General features: G+C 36.9%; 1 protein-coding gene across 2 annotated transcripts in view; it reads left to right on the plus strand.

Annotated features, from left to right (window-relative positions):
* LOC112054787 (uncharacterized) overlaps positions 1–18,666 on the plus strand; it is a 143,324-nt gene that overhangs the window by 16,897 nt on the left and 107,761 nt on the right. For both annotated transcript variants that reach the window (XR_008252372.1, XM_052891035.1), the window contains exon 2: positions 4,383–4,878. Coding sequence is in view for 1 of the 2 variants with exons in the window: in XM_052891035.1 (XP_052746995.1) it covers positions 4,383–4,878 (496 nt within the window). In the remaining variant the exon portion in view is untranslated. The remainder of the gene's footprint in view (positions 1–4,382; positions 4,879–18,666) is intronic.

An 18,666-nucleotide genomic window follows, 5' to 3' on the forward strand; every position in this document is an offset into this window, starting at 1 on the left:
TTCTCTGCGTGTGTGAAGTCTACCAATCCGCATTGGGCCAGCGTGGTGGACTATTGGCCTTATCCCTCTCATTCTGAGAGGAGACTCGAGCTCAGCAGTGAGCCGAATATGGGTTGATGACGACGAAGGAGATGAGTGGTGGAGATGAGTCCGCTTGTTATTATTAGTATATTGTTAGGATTACACACTTTTAATAAAAAACTCAGGTACACCTATATATTACGTGTACCTATATATATATTAATTAGGTCTGTTATTGGTGTCTATCACTTCTACCTTCTACTCATTTGCACTATTTTTTTGTAGGGCCAGAGACGAAGCGTTTTGAAGCAAAGTGTGCAAAGTAAAGGCGGGTAGCGAGTGTAAGAATCACGTCGTCTGCTATGTCATTCCGCAGTCTATTGAAGACTTCTTTGTAGGAAGATACTCATTATGCGATAGCAAAGACGTCAGTATCTCATTCCACGTCTTAGCTTCTACGTCATGCTTTTCTTAGAAACTGGAAAGTGTTTGGTAAATTATTTTTTATCACAATAACGGAATGTCTAAAAGAAAATTACATTATCATTTGAAGTTATAAATAACTTCGAATTGTAGAAATAGTTTTTAACATATTCGTAAATGCTATTACTTAATATTAATATCATTTATTCAATTTTATGAGAAGGTGATGAAGTATATATATATCTTATATCCTATATATCTTAAATAAGTACTTTCTAATGAAAATTACGAGTGCGGATCTAACTTGAGATTAGTTACGTTAATTATCTCTCATTTATTTATTAGTCCTTTTTTAATTTTTAACAATGTTAATAAAATATTAAAACACTATTAAAGATTTATAAAAAAAAATATGTTTCCTATAATTATAATGTTTCGAGTATCTTTATTTTGTTTCCATTAACGTCAATGTTTAGTTACTTTGAAGACCTTCAACCAACTAAATAAATGTTATTTAATTTTTAGCCTATTGTCAGAATCGGGATTTTAACTAAATCTATAGGCATGTTAAAGTCGCGTGTCGCAAAAAAGACTTTTTCTGTCGTAATAACCGTAGAGACCAAATAACATCGCATGCACGAAATAGGCCCCTTGGGAATTCCTACCTTAGAAGCACGCAGACTGCGGATTTATAATGTTTTTTTTAGCACTTCTCAGTGTGAAATATACAAAGCAAGAGGTATGAAAACGTGAGACCTGCATGGCGCTGTTTCATCCCGTAATGCTAGCGACAAACGGTCAATTATTCTCACGTGTCTGTAGCACCCATGACTATAATTGATCGTGTGTTGGTCACTGCGTACATGACTTGTATAGTATGCTGCGTGGGTACTGCTGTTTGCTTTTCAGAAACGTGAGAATAATTGACCGTCAATGGCCACCTTAAGACGTAAGCTTTTCTGGTTTAATACTAAGTTATTGTAAAATATATCGATTAATTACTATCGCTCCGAGGTAAAATAGTGTTAGATATTTTTAGCCATCCTACTAATATTACAAATGCGAAAGTTTGTATAGATGTTTGTTTGGATGTTTGTTACTCTTTACGGCACAACTATTAAATCCATTTAGCTGAAATTTGGAATGGAAATAGATTTTACTCCGGATTAACACAAAGGCTACTTTTCAATCCGGAAAAATTTATGATTCCCGAGGGATTTGTAAAAAACTGAATTTCACGCGGACGAAGTCGCGGGCGTCCGCTAGTTTAACTATACGCGAAGCAAGCTAGGTGTCTTTAGGTAATGTATGAGGGTAATAATTCAAATTAAAAACATTTTGGTGGTTGAGTTTACCGTATGGTAGCAAATCCAAAATATTCCGCGAGGACTTAAGTATAAGCAACTGAATAAATAAAGAAAAGAAACAGTAGAAGCAGGCTATGAACGCCCTGCGATGTGTGACATAACCTAGAAAAAAGCCTCAACTCAGCATATTTCATCAGCATGTTGTGGTTAAATATGTTTTAATAAGAAAAAAACATACTATAAGTATATAAGTATTTGATAAGTATAAGTATTATCCTTTCATATCACTGATACAGCACAAAAAGCTTGTTATCATTATCAACCCTTATTCGGCTCACTGCTGAGCTCGAGGTTCCTCTCAGAATGAAAGGGGTTAGGTCAATAGTCCACCACGCTGGCCCAATGCGCATTGGCAGACTTCACATATGCAGACAATCAAGAAAATTCCCTGGTATGCGGGTTTCCTCACTATGTTTGCCTTCATCGTTTGAGACACTTATTTAATTTCTTAAAATACACACAACTGAAAAGTTGGAAGTGCATGCCCTGGACCGGATTCGAACCCACACCCTCCGGAATCGGAGGACGAGGTCGTATCCACTGGGCTTGTTAGATTATTGTCAATGCCGTAGTACCTATAGATTTCAAAGTAGCGACTTTTTGCGGAAATAAATCGCGCGCGCGTCTCTACTCTGACCTAAGCCTAAGGTTCATCCAAATATCGTATGCATGAAGTAGACCGTGCGAGAATGCTGGCGGTGAATTATGTAAGCTGTATGAGGTAGGAAGAGTTTACACTTACTGTTGAATATCGTGGGGGTGTTTTGAATTGAATTTCATAAGGTATTTTCGGTTCTGAGTTTATTTTTAATATCTGTGCTATTGTGTACCGTTTGGAATATTTTTCATTCTGTCAAGTTTTTTCGTACTTACCTATTGAGTTTATTTTTAATTTTTCTGTATTGATGATCCATACTCAGCCTTTTATTGGCGCCTACTTTCCTTTATATAAGTAGGATCACCATATGATTATGATGTTTTATCTTTTTTTATATTAAATTATTCAAGTTTTGCGGTATGCAATAAAGATAGCAAAAAAATATTTAAGTACTAATAAAATTTACGTTAAGAAAAATTCTGTAATTTTTAGTTAAGTATTTTTGATTTTAACTCCATCAGAGTATTAGTTAAACTGAAAGTTATAGGTCATTAGATCCACTCGTCACTCTGCCTGCACCAAAAGCTGCCTACAAATGCAAGGCACCAGGTCGCTCTAATGATTTGTGACGCTAATACGTTTTTTGCAGCTAAAACTTGTAAAACTTACGATTTAAAAGGCTTCATGTCCTTTACGTGAAAGTTTTTGGACAAAAACAAAATGAATATTTTTTTTATTTTCTTATTCACAATGACGGTGGTGTATTCTTGGTTTATGATAATTGGCTTGTACCTACCTACAGAGATAGTCGACCCAAATACTACTTTCATAGGCAGTAAAAGAAATGGGGAGATGGGCAACGCCGATTGCTCGGCGGGAATTTAGTTTTATCGGTTGTAAAATACGGGTGCAAACAGACAGACATCTTTATCAATCAACTTTTATAGTTTTTTTATATTCTTACGGAGTCAACTTCGAGAGCACGCGTAACTAACATTAGAAGTTAATACTCTGCTATAATAATAATCATCTAAAATAGCAGTGCATTGCTCTACTGAGACCGAAGGATTGTCACTGACAGGTATATTGTTGCCAATAGATCTGATAAAGTACTAGTCGATCGGTCAGTGCGTTAGGCAATGATTGTGGATGCCACTGTTCCAAATGACCATAATCTGATTTAAGGCCGAAAAGGAAAAAGTATCAAAATACTTGGACCTTGCTCATGAGATGAACACCACGTGTAATGTAGAGTCAACTATTATTGTTCTGAAAGTCGCTTCAGTCGATGGTCTTTGAACGAAAAGTTTCGACCCACAGCTTAAGAAGCTTTCGCTTAATTGCTGCATCAAGGGTCGATACAGAATGCAGTTATTCTTGAGACGGCGTGTATTGTGAAGAAGTTCTTCACTCTGGAGCTCCTGACCACCGGCTGCTTCAGCACTCAAATGTTCCGTTGTTTTGGCACTCAAAATTAAAAACAAATAATGTCTGTTTATCAGCCAACGGCCCGCTGCTTTAGGCCGCTTTGTATATTATTTTGTATTTTTTAAGAATTACAAGATTGCTAGTTATAATTTTCCAACGAACATTTTGACGGCCTCTGTAGCGCTGTGGTATGCGCGGTGGATTTGTAAGTCGGAAGGTCGATCCCCGGGTAGGTTTGAAGTTTTCTTAATCGTGGAAAGCTTCGGCCGTGGTTATTTACCACCTTACCGTCAAAGACGTACCGCCAAGCGACTTAGCGTGTACGGTGTCGTGTAGAAACCGAATAGGGCGTGGATTTTCACCCTACTCCTTACAAGTTAGCCCGATTCCATCTTAGATTGCATCATCACTTACCATCAGGTGAGATTGTAGTCAAGTGCTAAATTGTAAAGATTAAAAAAAAGAACAACATCAAATTACTCGCAACACAAGTTTGATAACTCTTTAATTTTCTTTTAATTAATTTTACTCTAAACTTGTTTCAGAAATCGTGGAAGAGCAGCGATGCCACGACTACGAATTCCGTCTGACATGCCGAGAACTGGACACGCACATAGCAGTGCTGGACGCGTGGTACATAGCCGCAGAGCACTACCACCGCACCTCGAACGACACCCCAACCCACGCTAGTATGATAAGCACCGAGAACGATTCTGAACTCGATCGAGTTTACGTCTATTCTAGTCCCAAACACAACGGCGTTTACGAGTTGACGAACCATTCCATTTTTGAAAACAGTGATAATTTTACCGCGTCTAATTATACTACTTTAAACAACACGGATTTGTCAGTGAACGATAGTATCAGTTTTAATGACACTTTTGACAGTGTGGATATGTCAGTGGAGTTTGTGAACGCTAGTGAGGGGTGCGGGGTGGAGACGTTTGCGCGTAGTTACGCGAGTTGGCATGAAGGTGATAAACGGCGTAGGCCCGTGTCGAGGGCGTCGGCTTTGAACTTACGAGCGCCGGTGAGCTACAGGTGAGTTTTTGTTTCGTAGTAGTACCTATCAATACTTACAAATCTTCATAAGTTTATTATAGTAGACATATTTTAGTTGAGTAAAGAAACATTCGAGTTTTAAAACCAAATAATGTGCCGTTTTATAGCTCCTTTTGATCGAATAACATTGTTTATTATTGTTGTGTTATTTGTTAAATTGGTTTTTGTTGTGTCGTTAACGTAATAGTAGTGGCCTAAATTAAAAATTAGAAATATTGTAAACTCATACTCATTAGATGCGTCTCGAACCTTGTACCGTAGATGAGCCTATGAAAATTTTAAACTCCAATGTGGACCAAATTAAACAGTGAACAATTAAAAACCAAGAATCCTGCTTTAAGCTTCATCTGAACTTTAAAAGTAAAAGTACTAAAATATATTGTCAATAGATATAGTTAAATTATATAATATTATTAATATTTTGTTTTAATTTCTATTTGTGGGATGATTTAAATGAATGCCAATGGATGCTATTTTGAGTGACTTACCTGCGAATTTATTTGTTTTCAATTCAAAAACGCACCTCATATATTTTATTTATTAGGTTCACAATACAAAAACATGGCAACAAAGTTTCCTGTAGGTGTAGTTTGGCGCAGGAAGTGAACATACCAAACACACACTGTAATAAAAACAAAACTATTTCAAACAAAGCTATGAGTAAGTCTCACACAAAATAACCAAGTTTTATAGAAATTATTTGTGTATTATTGAATTCTTGCGAATTTGTCCTGTTGTTACCTTATTTTCTGATAGCTGTTTCCTCTGTGTGTGTGTTGTAGTTAAAAAGAAGTCTCTCCGGAAAATTAAAAACAGTTTACGAACAGTGCTGTTTTGCCAATTTTTAACGAATCACTGAAAAATATAAGCAAAGTGTCATTCAAAATTCACAGACTTGATTTTTAGATTATAACGTAAATATAATTTGTCCCCTTCTTCTTCTTAGAGTGCCTTTATACCTTACTAGCTGACGCCGCGCGGTTTCACCCGCGTGGTTCCTGTTCCCGTGGAAATATGGGGATAATATATAACTTATAGCCTTCGTCGATAAATGGGCTATCTAACACTGAAAGAATTTTTCAAATCGGACCAGTAGTTCCTGAGATTAGCGCGTTCAATCAAACAAACAAACTCTTCAGCTTTATAATATTAGTATAGATTATTTTTCGAAGCTTTATACCTTATGTTTCGTAGCCAGGACTTCTTCCTTCTTCTTACTCCTCTTTTGCCTGCAATCTTGCCCATCGTAACAGTTTGAAGCAAAAGGTATCTATCGTGTCACAAAATGCCCTAGGTACGAGATATTCCTCGGCTTGATCGTTTTAACAGATTTTATTTATTTATTTATTTTATTTATTTATTATTCAACAAACAACACATTGAAATTAAGCCTAACCATAGTGCTACACAAACCACAGTTAGTTTTACTGTGCACTGGTTATTATTGCATAATACAATATTTAGGAACAAACAGAACATTATTAACAAACAGAAGAGGATAAATAAACAGATTAACAAACAGAAGAGGATAAATACCAAGAATAATCATTATAGGGTAGTTAAATAAATGTGTGAGTAAACCGGTGCTGCGACGCTACACAGACCGTCCCAAAAAATAATTCTTTAGTTTCCGCTTATGTACGTTCGTGAGTATATTGGTATCTTTTAGAAGATTCTTTACCGCATCCGGAAAATTTGTCCCCATTAAGTTGAAATCTAGGTCTACTCGTATGTTTATGGTAAAGAAAATACCAACAATGGAGAAGCTTAGAGAACATAACCTTGTTTACCAGGCAAGTTATAAATAGTAGTTATGTTATTTTGAGATAATTATCTTTTTCTAATACCATAGCTACAAGCTTAGTAATTATAAGGTTGTTGGGCGAGCATGACATCCAGTTATGACACCGCGAGCTTCCCAAGTATTTTTGTAACGGTTCAAACAGTTTAACATTTTACACCGATAGCCCACCGACATTTCTACTGCAGCGAATACAAAAGAATTTTGTTTAGTAACTTGAACTTTTCATATAGCACTTCAGTAGAAATTATTTTTTTTGTACACGTTTGATGTAGTACGTCGTATGATGTATTTTTAGAAACTTAAATGAATCGAGCGTTTGTACATTTAAGTATCTAATACTATAGTAAGAGGGTAGTAGTAGATATATTTTGAATAAAATTGCTTAAATGTTTCTAATTAAAGCATTATTAGTAAACAGAAATCGAATGATTTTTCCTACAATTTTCACATATATGTACCAGTTGATTAAGTATGAGTCTCATCTCAAGATTGGAGTTTACTTTTTATTAATTCACTTGCGTGTACATACGAGTTCGAAATTTCTACAAATCGTATTATACAAATTAAATTGTCAAAGTCAATAATATATTAATAATGGTTTGATTTGTTAATTTTTGGTCTGTAAAAATAATTAAATCCGAATAAATAATGTACATTTACTATTTATTACGTTAGTCTCCCAGACTATTTTTAAATTCCAACTAAAGTCGGGCCCGTCCAGAATGGGGCTAATTGAGTTCCATTCGATTCAATCTCCTAATTCGACGATAAACCGTTGTTATTACTGTAGATTGCATTATGATAAAGTGTTGGTTAGTTAAAAAAGTCATTATTCAAATCGTAGAGCCCTTATTAATTATTAGTTAGTTTAAATAGTACAGCTACTGTAATAATAGCGAATGTTCTGCGTGAATCCTTAAGTTTGACGGCCTCTGTGGCGCAGTGGTATGCGCGGTGGATTTACAAAAAGGAGGTCCTGGGTTCGATCCCCGACTGGGCTGATTGAGGTTTTCTTAATTGGTCCAGGTCTGGCTGGTGGGAGGCTTCGGCCGTGGCTTGTTACCACCCTACCGACGAAGACGTACCGCCAAGCGAGTTAGCGTTCCGGTACAATGTCGTGAAGAAACCGAAAGGGGTGTGGATTGTCATTATACTCCTAACAAGTTCGCCCGCTTCCATCTTAGATTGCATCATCACTTAGCATGAGGTGAGATTGTAGTCAAGGGCTAACTTGTACAGAATTAAAAAAAAAGTTCTCTAGGAATTTTACACTTATCATAACTTATATGAGTTATAGTGTGCGTCAAATCATAGCTCACTGGACTCACCCGGCGTATAATCAGCACCTCGGCACTAGTCGTTCACTGGTTTTAGCAGTTGGGTCGCCGATGAACGCCGCGTGGTTCACCGGGAAATGTCGCCAAGTATTGTAATTCCGCTATCAACTTATAGTAAGGCGGTTGGGAGCAGTCACTTGGCGACAAGTGTTTTACTTAAACTTAAGTAAGTGTGCATTTCTAGTGTCTTGTTATTAATATTTCTGTGGTGGTAGGCGAATGGTCCACTCCACTCGCCTACCACCAATCGCTCAAGAGGAGGGCGGTGCTGATCAGGCCCAATGAGCTATGACCTTTATATCACTCGTAAGTCCATGTGCTTATATGAAGATGACTCAATCTTATACGCCCCAAAATAGATTTAGTGCGCAGTTAAGATTTCAGTGTCATGTGTGAACATACTAAAAATATAGTATCGAATCTATAAAATTTGTGTGTCGTAGTTAGGTATAGATTTATAACGTTTTCACGAAAAATAGCACTAGAAACTTTTGTTTAAAGGGTATATATATTAGCAAAATATTGATTTTACAAAATATTGATCTAGTTAAATAATTGGCTTAGTAAAAGTATGTTTCTTGAAGAAAATAAAATTAAAAAAAAAAATAATTATTGCTCTTCTAAGGCTAAATGTTGGCTAATATACCAAAGCGCCGAATTAACGTGAAGCTGTATTATGTTTTACTGTTGCCAATAAGCTTAAAAACAAAAGACGAACAAACAAATCAATTATATGAATGATTTTTGTTTGTTCGTTTTACAGTTTTCAAAATATATCGTAAAACTCAGGCTGTATGGTCAACGATCTTAGCTTGTTGTGGACACATTAAAGATGAATTAAAAATGTCGTAAAATAGCAATTTTTTTTATAAAGTAATTATAACATTATTAAAGTAGAATTAACAAGTTTAGCCGGGTCGTTAGGGTAGGTCTGGGCCGGGAATGAAGACATAAAATATTCTGGATTGGTGGGTATTCCAAGAAATACATGATTCACGAGGGATTTGTGAATTTACTGAACATGCAGCTTGAAGTTAAAGGTTTTCTATAATAATATTATAAAGAGGAAAACTTTGTTTGTATGTTTGTTTGTTTGTTTGATTGTACTGAATAGGCTCAAAAACTACTGGACCGATTTTAAAAATTCTTTCACCATTCGAAGGTTACATTATCCACAAGTAACATAGGCTAAATTTTATTTTGGAAAACAATGGGGTTCCGACAGATATTTGGGTTTTTCGGACACAAGGTGTAAAAAATCAACCAGAAAAGTAGGCTGAGGGGTAGGGTAGGGGTAGGGTAGGGGTATGGTAGGGCTAGGGTAGGGGTAGGGTAGGGGTAGGATAGGGGTAGTTGAATTTCACGCGGACGAAGTCGCGGGCGTCGGCTAGTATTTTATATTGGAGAGACCGCGACATATAGCTACTTATTCCAGACGTCTCAGTAGATAGGTATTGGGTAAGATTACGCACCGGTCTGTTGACACAATCTGTTCGATGCCTCCAGTCGTCTGGTCATTGTGCCTCTATTTCCTGGTCCGATTCCCACGGGCCGCTCGCCTTATTTGATAGCAATGAAAGCACGGCGATAGGTAGTCCTAGCACGTCCTCCTTACGACCCTTGCATAATGGTGCGGTACAAGTTTTACTATATTCAAATACAATTCTCCAGTTAATGATTTTAAACTTATTTCGTGGTTGTTCATTATGAATGTTATTTAAACAAACTTTTTGGTTTGCAAACAAAGAGGGCGCCGCGATACTCATAACCAAAGCGATGTCGTGAGTGTGGTTTGCCTAAACAGCCATAAACGCGAGGTTGTTGAAAAAAAAAAGAACGAGTAAGAGGGTAGATCGATTCTGCCCCTAACAGCTGACTTCACTTCTCATCTCGCAACTTCAGTTCCGTCGTGACCACGATCCATGCAACTGGGTCGAAATATCGACATTAAAAATCTCGTCTTTTTATCGTGGTATGTACCCGTTTAAATAACATTCATAATTCTCCAGTTATTTGTTGTTTGTAAATTAAGAAATTGGAATTTTAGTTCGAAGAGCCGATGGACGATAGGGTCCCAAAGTGCTGGTATGGCGACCCTGCACTACTAAGCGCAGTGTTGGTAGACCCCCACCAGGTGGACTGACGACATCAAGCGAGTCGCAGGGATTCGCTGGATGCAGGTGGTTCAGTATCGTGATGTTTGGAAGTCCCTACAAAAGGCCTGTAGTGGACATCCATCGGCTGATATGATGATGATGATGATGAAGTAATTTGAAAATTGTCTCGTTGGCGTGTATAAGGTTTTTACTTAAGGTATATATATATAATCATCATCATAATAATCAACCCATATTCGGCTCACTGCTGAGCTCGAGCTTCCTTTCAGAATGAGAGGGGTTAGGCCAAATAGTCCACCACGCTGGCCCAATACGGATTGGCAGACATCTCACACGCGGAGAATTTATAAAGAAAATTCTCTGGTATGCAGGTTTCCCAACGATGTTTTTCCTTCACCGTTTGAGACACGTGGTTTGGTGATTTAATTTCTTAAAATGCACACAACTGAAAAGTTGGAGGTGCATGTTTCAACCGGATTCGAATCCACACCCTCCGGAATCGGAGGCTGAGGTCATATCCACTGGGCTGTCACGGCTCTTATATAGGACATCACTTAAGTCAAACTATATTTTTAACCCAGGACTCGAACCCAGTACCTCATGCTCGGAAGTTAGAGTTTCCATTTATATTTGATTGTAATCAATACCATTAATATTTAATAACGACGCAAGTCGGTCTTTGATTCAAACAATGACATTATCGCATACTGTCATTTAATTCCAGTTATAAATCATTGTAAAAGCTAAAGGTTATCATTCTAATAATGTTAAATATTTAGAGCAAATGATAAAATTACGTGAAAGTATATTTTAGTATCGGAATTGTGATTTTGATCACGTATTTGTGTACGTTTTATGTGTAACATTAAGTATTATTACCTATGAATATTAAATTGGTTTTGTTAATTTGTATTATGCTTATAAAAGGTAGTCATCATTCATTATCATTATCAACCCATATTCGGCTCACTACTGAGCTCGAGTTTCCTCTCAGAATGAGAGGGTTAGGCGATAGTCCACCACGCTAGCCCAATGCGGATTGGCAGACTTCACACACGCAGAGAATTTAGAATATTCTCTGGTAAACACAAACTTTCGCCTTTATAATATTAGTGGGATTTGCAAGAACCCAAAATCATTGATGTAACAAATATTTCAGGATTATCTTTATAATAGGTACTTACTATGATCAATATCTGGTAATAAATGTATAATTATGTAGTTATATTTTATAGAGGATTAATCAGAACTGTTAGGATTCGGCCTTCAGACGTATGACCTAGCCTTTGTCTCGGCAAAATTATAGCCGTACCTAGCAGCCTAACTACCTTGGATAACCTAATCCCTGGTTTTGTGAGTACGATCATTAATTTGGCCGGCTCTAATGAGTTTTGTTCCGGTTATGAAAATGTTTAGTAATCAGCAGATATAAGGTATTGTGTTTGAAAGGATTTCATTTATAATTAAAAAAATCATCATGCCTTATGTTTTTTAGAGATATTTTAACGACCCGCTACTCTCTTTATAAGAGAAGAGACTCTCCTTTTATGAGAGAAGACTCTCCTGACGTGACCCATCATGTATTTACGGGGTTAGGGTATGTTTGATTTTGTAACGATCACGATTTTGTATTAGAGGTTTTATAATAATGACCAGTATCCACGTCTTCCAATTCGAGGCTGAGAAATGAATTTTTACTGAAAATGTCCCACTAAACAGCCCATGGGACACACTCATCCCGGTAATCGATCGACCCTTGTCGCCCGTGGGACATATGTATGTCCGGTAGATATTGCAAGGCAATACGTTTGTCGCTGTAAATTTTATTTAATCTGTGGCATTTTGTACGTTTGCTCCTTAGAAGAAAGAAAACGATTCGATGCTACCATAGGGTAACCAACAAGGCAATTTAGTATTAGGAGAGTATTACAGGTAGTCCTCGAAAATTCGAGGTGCATCTAGCTAGATATTGAAGAGCACTTTTGCAATTTACAAATCAAACTGTAACCAAATTAAGACCTAGAAGAATGGCAGAGAATGAGTGGAGTCACGCACTTATGAACTTTGTGTGTAGGGTTAAGGGCGGCCTTGACAGTTAAACAACACTTCCTTTTTCCACTCAAGTCACTCTCCCCGCCAATCCTAAGTAACCCATACAGAATTACACAACAAGAAATGTGGAAAAGACAAGGACAAGAGTATATTGAAGCCGACCGCACGACGAGCGCCTTATAACGCAAGTCGTTCCCGCCAACCAATCGGTACCCCTCCCTAACTCCCCACTCTTTACGGAAACAGGTCGCGCTTTCAAACGTTATATCGATCTCAGACTACTATTTCCTACAATATATAGAGTAAGCTTATTCTCTATTATAAATAAAGTGATTTTTAATACGTATTTACAGAGTATCTAATCGTAATGATTACGTCGTTTCATTTACGTAACTTCGAGTTAGATTGTTGCAAATATTAGCGCTCGACAATAATGCTGATTGTTCTGTGATCTTTCATCTAGCCGTGCAAATAGAGGGCGAGTAATTGAATATTATATCCAGGCTTTATGATACACTGAAATTGGGTTGTTGGAGTTGAAGTGATATCAAAATCCTACCTAAAGTTAATATAATTTGTTGTTGCTGAGTTAAACTCTCTCTTTACAGTTCCTTCATTACTGAAGACCGTGGTCTTGATAAGATCCCAACGTCCTGCGGGCAATTCTTTTTATTATCACCATCACGCACAGTTACCAAAAACAGATACTCAGTTTCATAACACGGAAATCATTAATTAAAGCGAAACGGCGCAAATTCCCAATGCTTCCCCATTTTGTTGACACCTACAGTGGAATGTGTTTGATCTCCCGGTTTGCCGTGTACAGACGCTAGCAGTTTTTATTGGCTAAAGCTATAAATATTTTAGTTTTAATCCACGTTATACGGCTGTCTATACTAGTTAGTGGAGTTAATCTATATTCCAAAGTTGTATGCACATTGCGCCCTATTTCTTTGTGAATCTAAACCAGAGGTTCCCAAAAAATTTTTATCATAGACCACTTTCGAAATGTAGCTGGTTCCGGTAGACCTACTGCAGCTACATAATATCTACCATTTCCCAAATTTCGAAAAATATGTAGGTATATCTATCTAACAATGGAAATTTGATTGCGGCTCAGTTCCAATTAAATTAATAACAAAATTATCAGTTTCCGAAAAAAAGTGAGAATTGAATGCTGGATTATTTAATTTATTGTGCTGTGAGTGGATATAAAAAAACAAAGTTGGCCAATCAAAAAACTTTACATTTTAACATCTAGGTATTTACGCACAAACTAAATAAAATTTCATGGACCGAATTGTGAACCCCCATTTTTTTGTTGCGACAACGTAGACCCCTGTTGAGTCTCCTGTAGACCGTTGGAGTTTTACCTGGACCAATTTGGGAACTGATGATTCCTGATAACATTATGTTTGGATTCAATTTATCTGTAATGTTTGGCTGATACGATGATGATGTTGATGATTTCGTGAATATTCACCTTCCTCGATAGTTCGGTGGTTAGTTTACGTGTCTTCGGATCACGAGGTTCTAGGTTCGATTTCTATCAATTAAGGATTAATTGAGGTATATCCTGAGAAACCGTACTAGACATAGCAAATAGGAAGTAGGTAGGAAGGCAGTAGAATAAAGTACCTCATCCAAGTACCCTTAAATTCGAGCATTAATAGCTCAACGGAAAAGCTCGTACCCACTCGTACCCCCTACAGTAATTACCGACTAGTTGGAGTTTTATTTAAACGCTCTAAAAATAAGAAAAAAGTTTTTTCTTGATAAATTATTACTATCAACTTATAACCTCATTAAACGTACAATTTATATTTATTTTATTTTTTATTTTTCAGTTATCTCTAGCTAGGTCTCTGAGTCTGTTCATATTTTCAAGTTACTCTTAATAAACCCTTTCATTTGATACCCATATTGTAGAAATGCGTTAAAATAACTATTCCGCCATCTTGGGTGGTCCGACATATTGGATTTAGAATGACGTCATATAACATATCGTGCATCATCTAATTTAACGTGTGTACAAAATTTCAGCTCAATCGGTTGAAGATATCTACTTCAAAATTGAGTTCAAAGAATCCACCGTAACATACATACTCGTACATTGCAAGTTGAATAAAAGCTTTTAAAAAATAATAAATTTTTAAAAATAATTTCCGTTTCTATCTTAGACTGTATCGTCGAACACAGTTGGGCTTCCGTGTAAAGCCTCAATAGCTCGGTAAAGATGCCGGACTCATCACCGAGAGGTCGTGAGTTCAATCCCCACCCGCTAGACTATTGTCGTACCCACTCCTAACATAGTCTTTTCCGACTAATTGGAGGAGAATAGGACTAATCTATACTTCTATACTAATATTATAAAGCTGAAGAGTTTGTTTGTTTGTTTGATTGAACGCGGTAATCTCAGGAACTACTAGTCCGATTTGAAATAATCTTTCAGTGTTAGATAGCCCATATATCGAGGAAGGCTATAGGCTATATATTATCCCCGTATTCCTTGAACGGGAACCACGCTGGTGAAACCGGCGTCAGCTAGTTAATTAATATAAGAATATGGCATTCCATTTGTATGAAAAAATCTCGTCTTACATTTTGAAATGGCCTTCGATTCCCGTCTGACGTAAGCTCACGTAAACTGCCGTGAACGTGAAACATTAGAACATCAACATGCGCCTACTTCCTGCTCGCACCTGCTTTTATTAGCCAACTGTAAGTGTTACTCTCAACAAAACACTCGCTATAAATTCCTATGTTTGGAGCGCCATTAAAATGTTTCTGCTCAAATAAAGTATTACATAAACATTAACTAATTCGGTTACATCTACAATGTTGAACTTTAACGTTTAATATATTAATTTACGGTATTTAGTTATACGCTCTTCCGATCTTTTATAGTTATATGCTAGCCAGTCACCATCTAATTCCATTTCTGAGAATTTTCTTATAAGTAAAACCCAATAAGTTTTGTTTTTTTGCCTCCATGGCGCTATTAACTCGGGACTTCAAAGCCATTAATGTCTGTCTGCGGATTTACTTACTCTCAGAACCTGGATTGAGAACCGATGAACGAATACATAGTAAATATTGATTTGATTTATAAATTAGATCAACAAGGCAGATGTATTACAAGTCCAAACTTATTCCTCAAAGTTAGCATTCAAATGTAGGGCAAAAGTACTCCTACCACAATTTCAAGTAGTTATTTTAGTTCAACGAACATTTTCCAGGCTCGTTCAAACTAAAAGTTCGTATTGGAAAACGAACAGGTAGCTATGTTAGCAACAAATCAAGCAACTTTGATGAAAATTGTACAATGACAAAAGGAAAATGGAAAACGAAACCTAAACTTTGTTTGTTCAGACTAAATAAACATGACTTTGCATGACAACTCTAGAGGGCTATTGTGAATAGATTTTGGTACAAATTCGTTTTTATCTCTTTCTAAAGTATCGTGTAAGAGAGAGATAGAGATGAACTCGAAATTCATACTTTTTTACGGCCTCTGTGGCGTAGTGGATTTACAAGACGGAGGTCCTGGGTCGATCCCCGGCTGGGCCGACTGTGGTTTTCCCAATTGGTCCAGGTCTGGCTGGTGGGAGGTTTCAGCCGTGGCTAGTTACCACCCTACCGACAAAGACGTACCGCTTAGCGATTTAGCGTTACGGTACGATGGCGTCTGGAAACCGAAAGGGTGAATTTTATCCTCCTCTTAACAAGTTACCCCGTTTATATCTTAGATTGCATCACCACTTACCATTATGTGAGATTGTAGTGAAGAGCTAATTTGTAAAGAATAAAAAAAATACTTTCAAGTTGCGCCCACAGAAAAAAAACGCTATAGTTAAAGCGCTTTTGATAGCGCCCAAACAACCAATTGAGTTGGCTGAGAATTTTTAGGAAAATTCTCGTAACAAAAAGTTCAACATTTCATGCCTGATCCAGGAGTCGAACCCGGAACCTCAAGATCCAAGCCACAAAGAAACTACACTTATGGGACTGTTACGTTGGTTGTACCTTTGAATATTCTAGTATAATATAGGTAAGTATATGTTTTGTTTTTCAAAATATTTAACAGTCACGTTTTGTTTGAATATATAACAAATATTTTTAAAAGACCCATTATATAAAAGCGAAATATATTTGCTAGGGCTAAGTTAGCCATTTCAGCAATTCCCAATTTTTATTGACTCTTAAAGTGCAAGTATCTTGGCTACTTGAAAATAACTCGCTTCCACCATATCGAAGTTTAGGAGTATTTGTAGTAGAGATGCGCCGAGTAACACTTTTACCGAGTAACGAGTACCGAGTTTTACTCGGTTCAATTTTTTTTTAACCGAGTACTCGGCCGAGTAACTCGGTTCAATCAAATTCCCATTGCGCGCGCGTAAACAAGTATTAATTCAATTCAAAATTGTTTTTTTCAAGTAGGCTTAGTTTTCAAGCACTTTTGAAACGTCAAGGTTGACTATTTGTAGTGACTCTACCATCAGCTCAGAAGGCGCAGTCTCCTGTTGAGAAGAGCGACGGGGTAACTCAACAGTTGCTCTTTTAAATCTTTCATTTTAATTCTATTTAAATTTAATTGAGATTTTAAAGATTTCCTAATACTATAATAAATACTTTTTGATTAACACTGTTGTTTAATTATATGTATCTAAATAATGCTTTTCTTAAACAAGGTATACTCGGCATTCACCTACCGAGTTACTCGGCCGAGTACGAGTATCAAAAAATCCGCCGAGTACGCCGAGTACCGAGTATCAACCGAGTACTCGGCCCATCTCTAATTTGTAGCTATTTGTTTGTATGAGTGCGTAGGCAGACTGCTATTGGAATAACTTGATTCTTTACGATGCAAAATATTCTGGCATTTTGTTTATTTAAAGGTCTAGGCGATTTTAAATACTAGCTCGTACTAGTACAATAATAAACATTTGCGCTAACCGGTGCTTATAAAAATAGGCACCGTTCAAACATGTTTAATATTTTGTTGTTTGTAATTTTAGAGTAAAGCTATTCTATTATTTTTAATTATACTAGCAGACGGCCCGCGGTTTCGCACTCGTAGTTCCTGTTCCCATGGGAATACGGAAAAGATAGCCCATGTTTGTCAGGGATAGTGTAGGATTCTAATGGTGAAAGATTTTGTTTAAATGGTCCACTAGTCTTTTTTACAAGTTAGCCCTTGACTGCAATCTCACCTGATGGTAAGTGATGATGCAATCTAATATGGAAGCGAGTTAACTAGATAGGCATACTCGTAGGATGAAAATCCATAATCATATCGGTTTATACACGACGTCGTATCGGAACGCTAATTCACTTGGCGGTACGTCAATGTAACTAGCCATGGCCGAAGCCTCCTACCATCCAGACCTCTAACAATTAAGAAAGCCAGCCTTCGAACCCAGGACTTCCGATTTGTAAATCTGAAGCGCATACCACTGCACTAGGAGTCCGTCAAAAAATTTGACACACAGACAAACTCTTTATAAAAATATTTGTTATAAACAAAATTGAAATATTTTTATTAGTACATATAAGTACATATATAATAGGTACATGACATGTGAAAAAATAAGTAAAAGCTATATAATTAACGCATTAAAACTGTCATTAAATTAATGTCATATTATTTAATGAAAGTATAAATAAATTATAACTAAAACTGGATAAAATCATTCGAGCATTTCTCCTCGAGACATTTCTTTTGCATTATCATAGTTTCATCAGGATCATCCAGAACAAAGAATGATACTTCACATGTATTTAATAAAAATGCATCGTTTAATACAAATGGGCCGTACGAAGAACATCATAGAGGACGCAAGCGATGCATCGCAACGGCAGTGGAGATTTATTGTGCAGCACAAATCATGTATGATAAACATACTAAGCAAGTATACGAGCTGTATTGAAGTATCTGGTACCGGTAAAATATTGCAACTGCATATATTTCTATCGAAAATTTAAAAAAAAAATATTTTGACATGACAACGTCTTATAATTCGATGAAGCCAGCTGCACGCTAGAAAAAGATAACGTCATACGTCGTTCCCTCGCTCTAGGGTTGCCAACTTTTTTTACAAGAAATAAAGTATATTCTGGTCTATGGAGATTCGTGTTCAACCCATATTCGGCTCACTGCTGAGCTTGAGTCTCCTCTCAGAATGAGAGGGATTAGGCCAATAGTCCACCACGCTGGTACAATGCGGATTGGCAGACTTCACACACGCAGAGAATTAAGATAATTCTCTGGTATGCAGGTTTCCTCACGATGTTTTCCTTCACCGATTGAGACACGTATATTTAATATCTTAAAATGCACACAACTGAAAAGTTGGAGGTGCATGCCCCGGACCGGATTCGAACCCACACCCTCCGGAATCGGAGGCAAAGGGCTATCACGGCTCGTATCTCCAATGGAGATTATCAAAAAATATTT

The sequence above is a fragment of the Bicyclus anynana genome, chromosome 3 (assembly GCF_947172395.1).
Source record: "Bicyclus anynana chromosome 3, ilBicAnyn1.1, whole genome shotgun sequence".
Classification (NCBI taxonomy): Eukaryota; Metazoa; Arthropoda; class Insecta; order Lepidoptera; family Nymphalidae; genus Bicyclus; species Bicyclus anynana.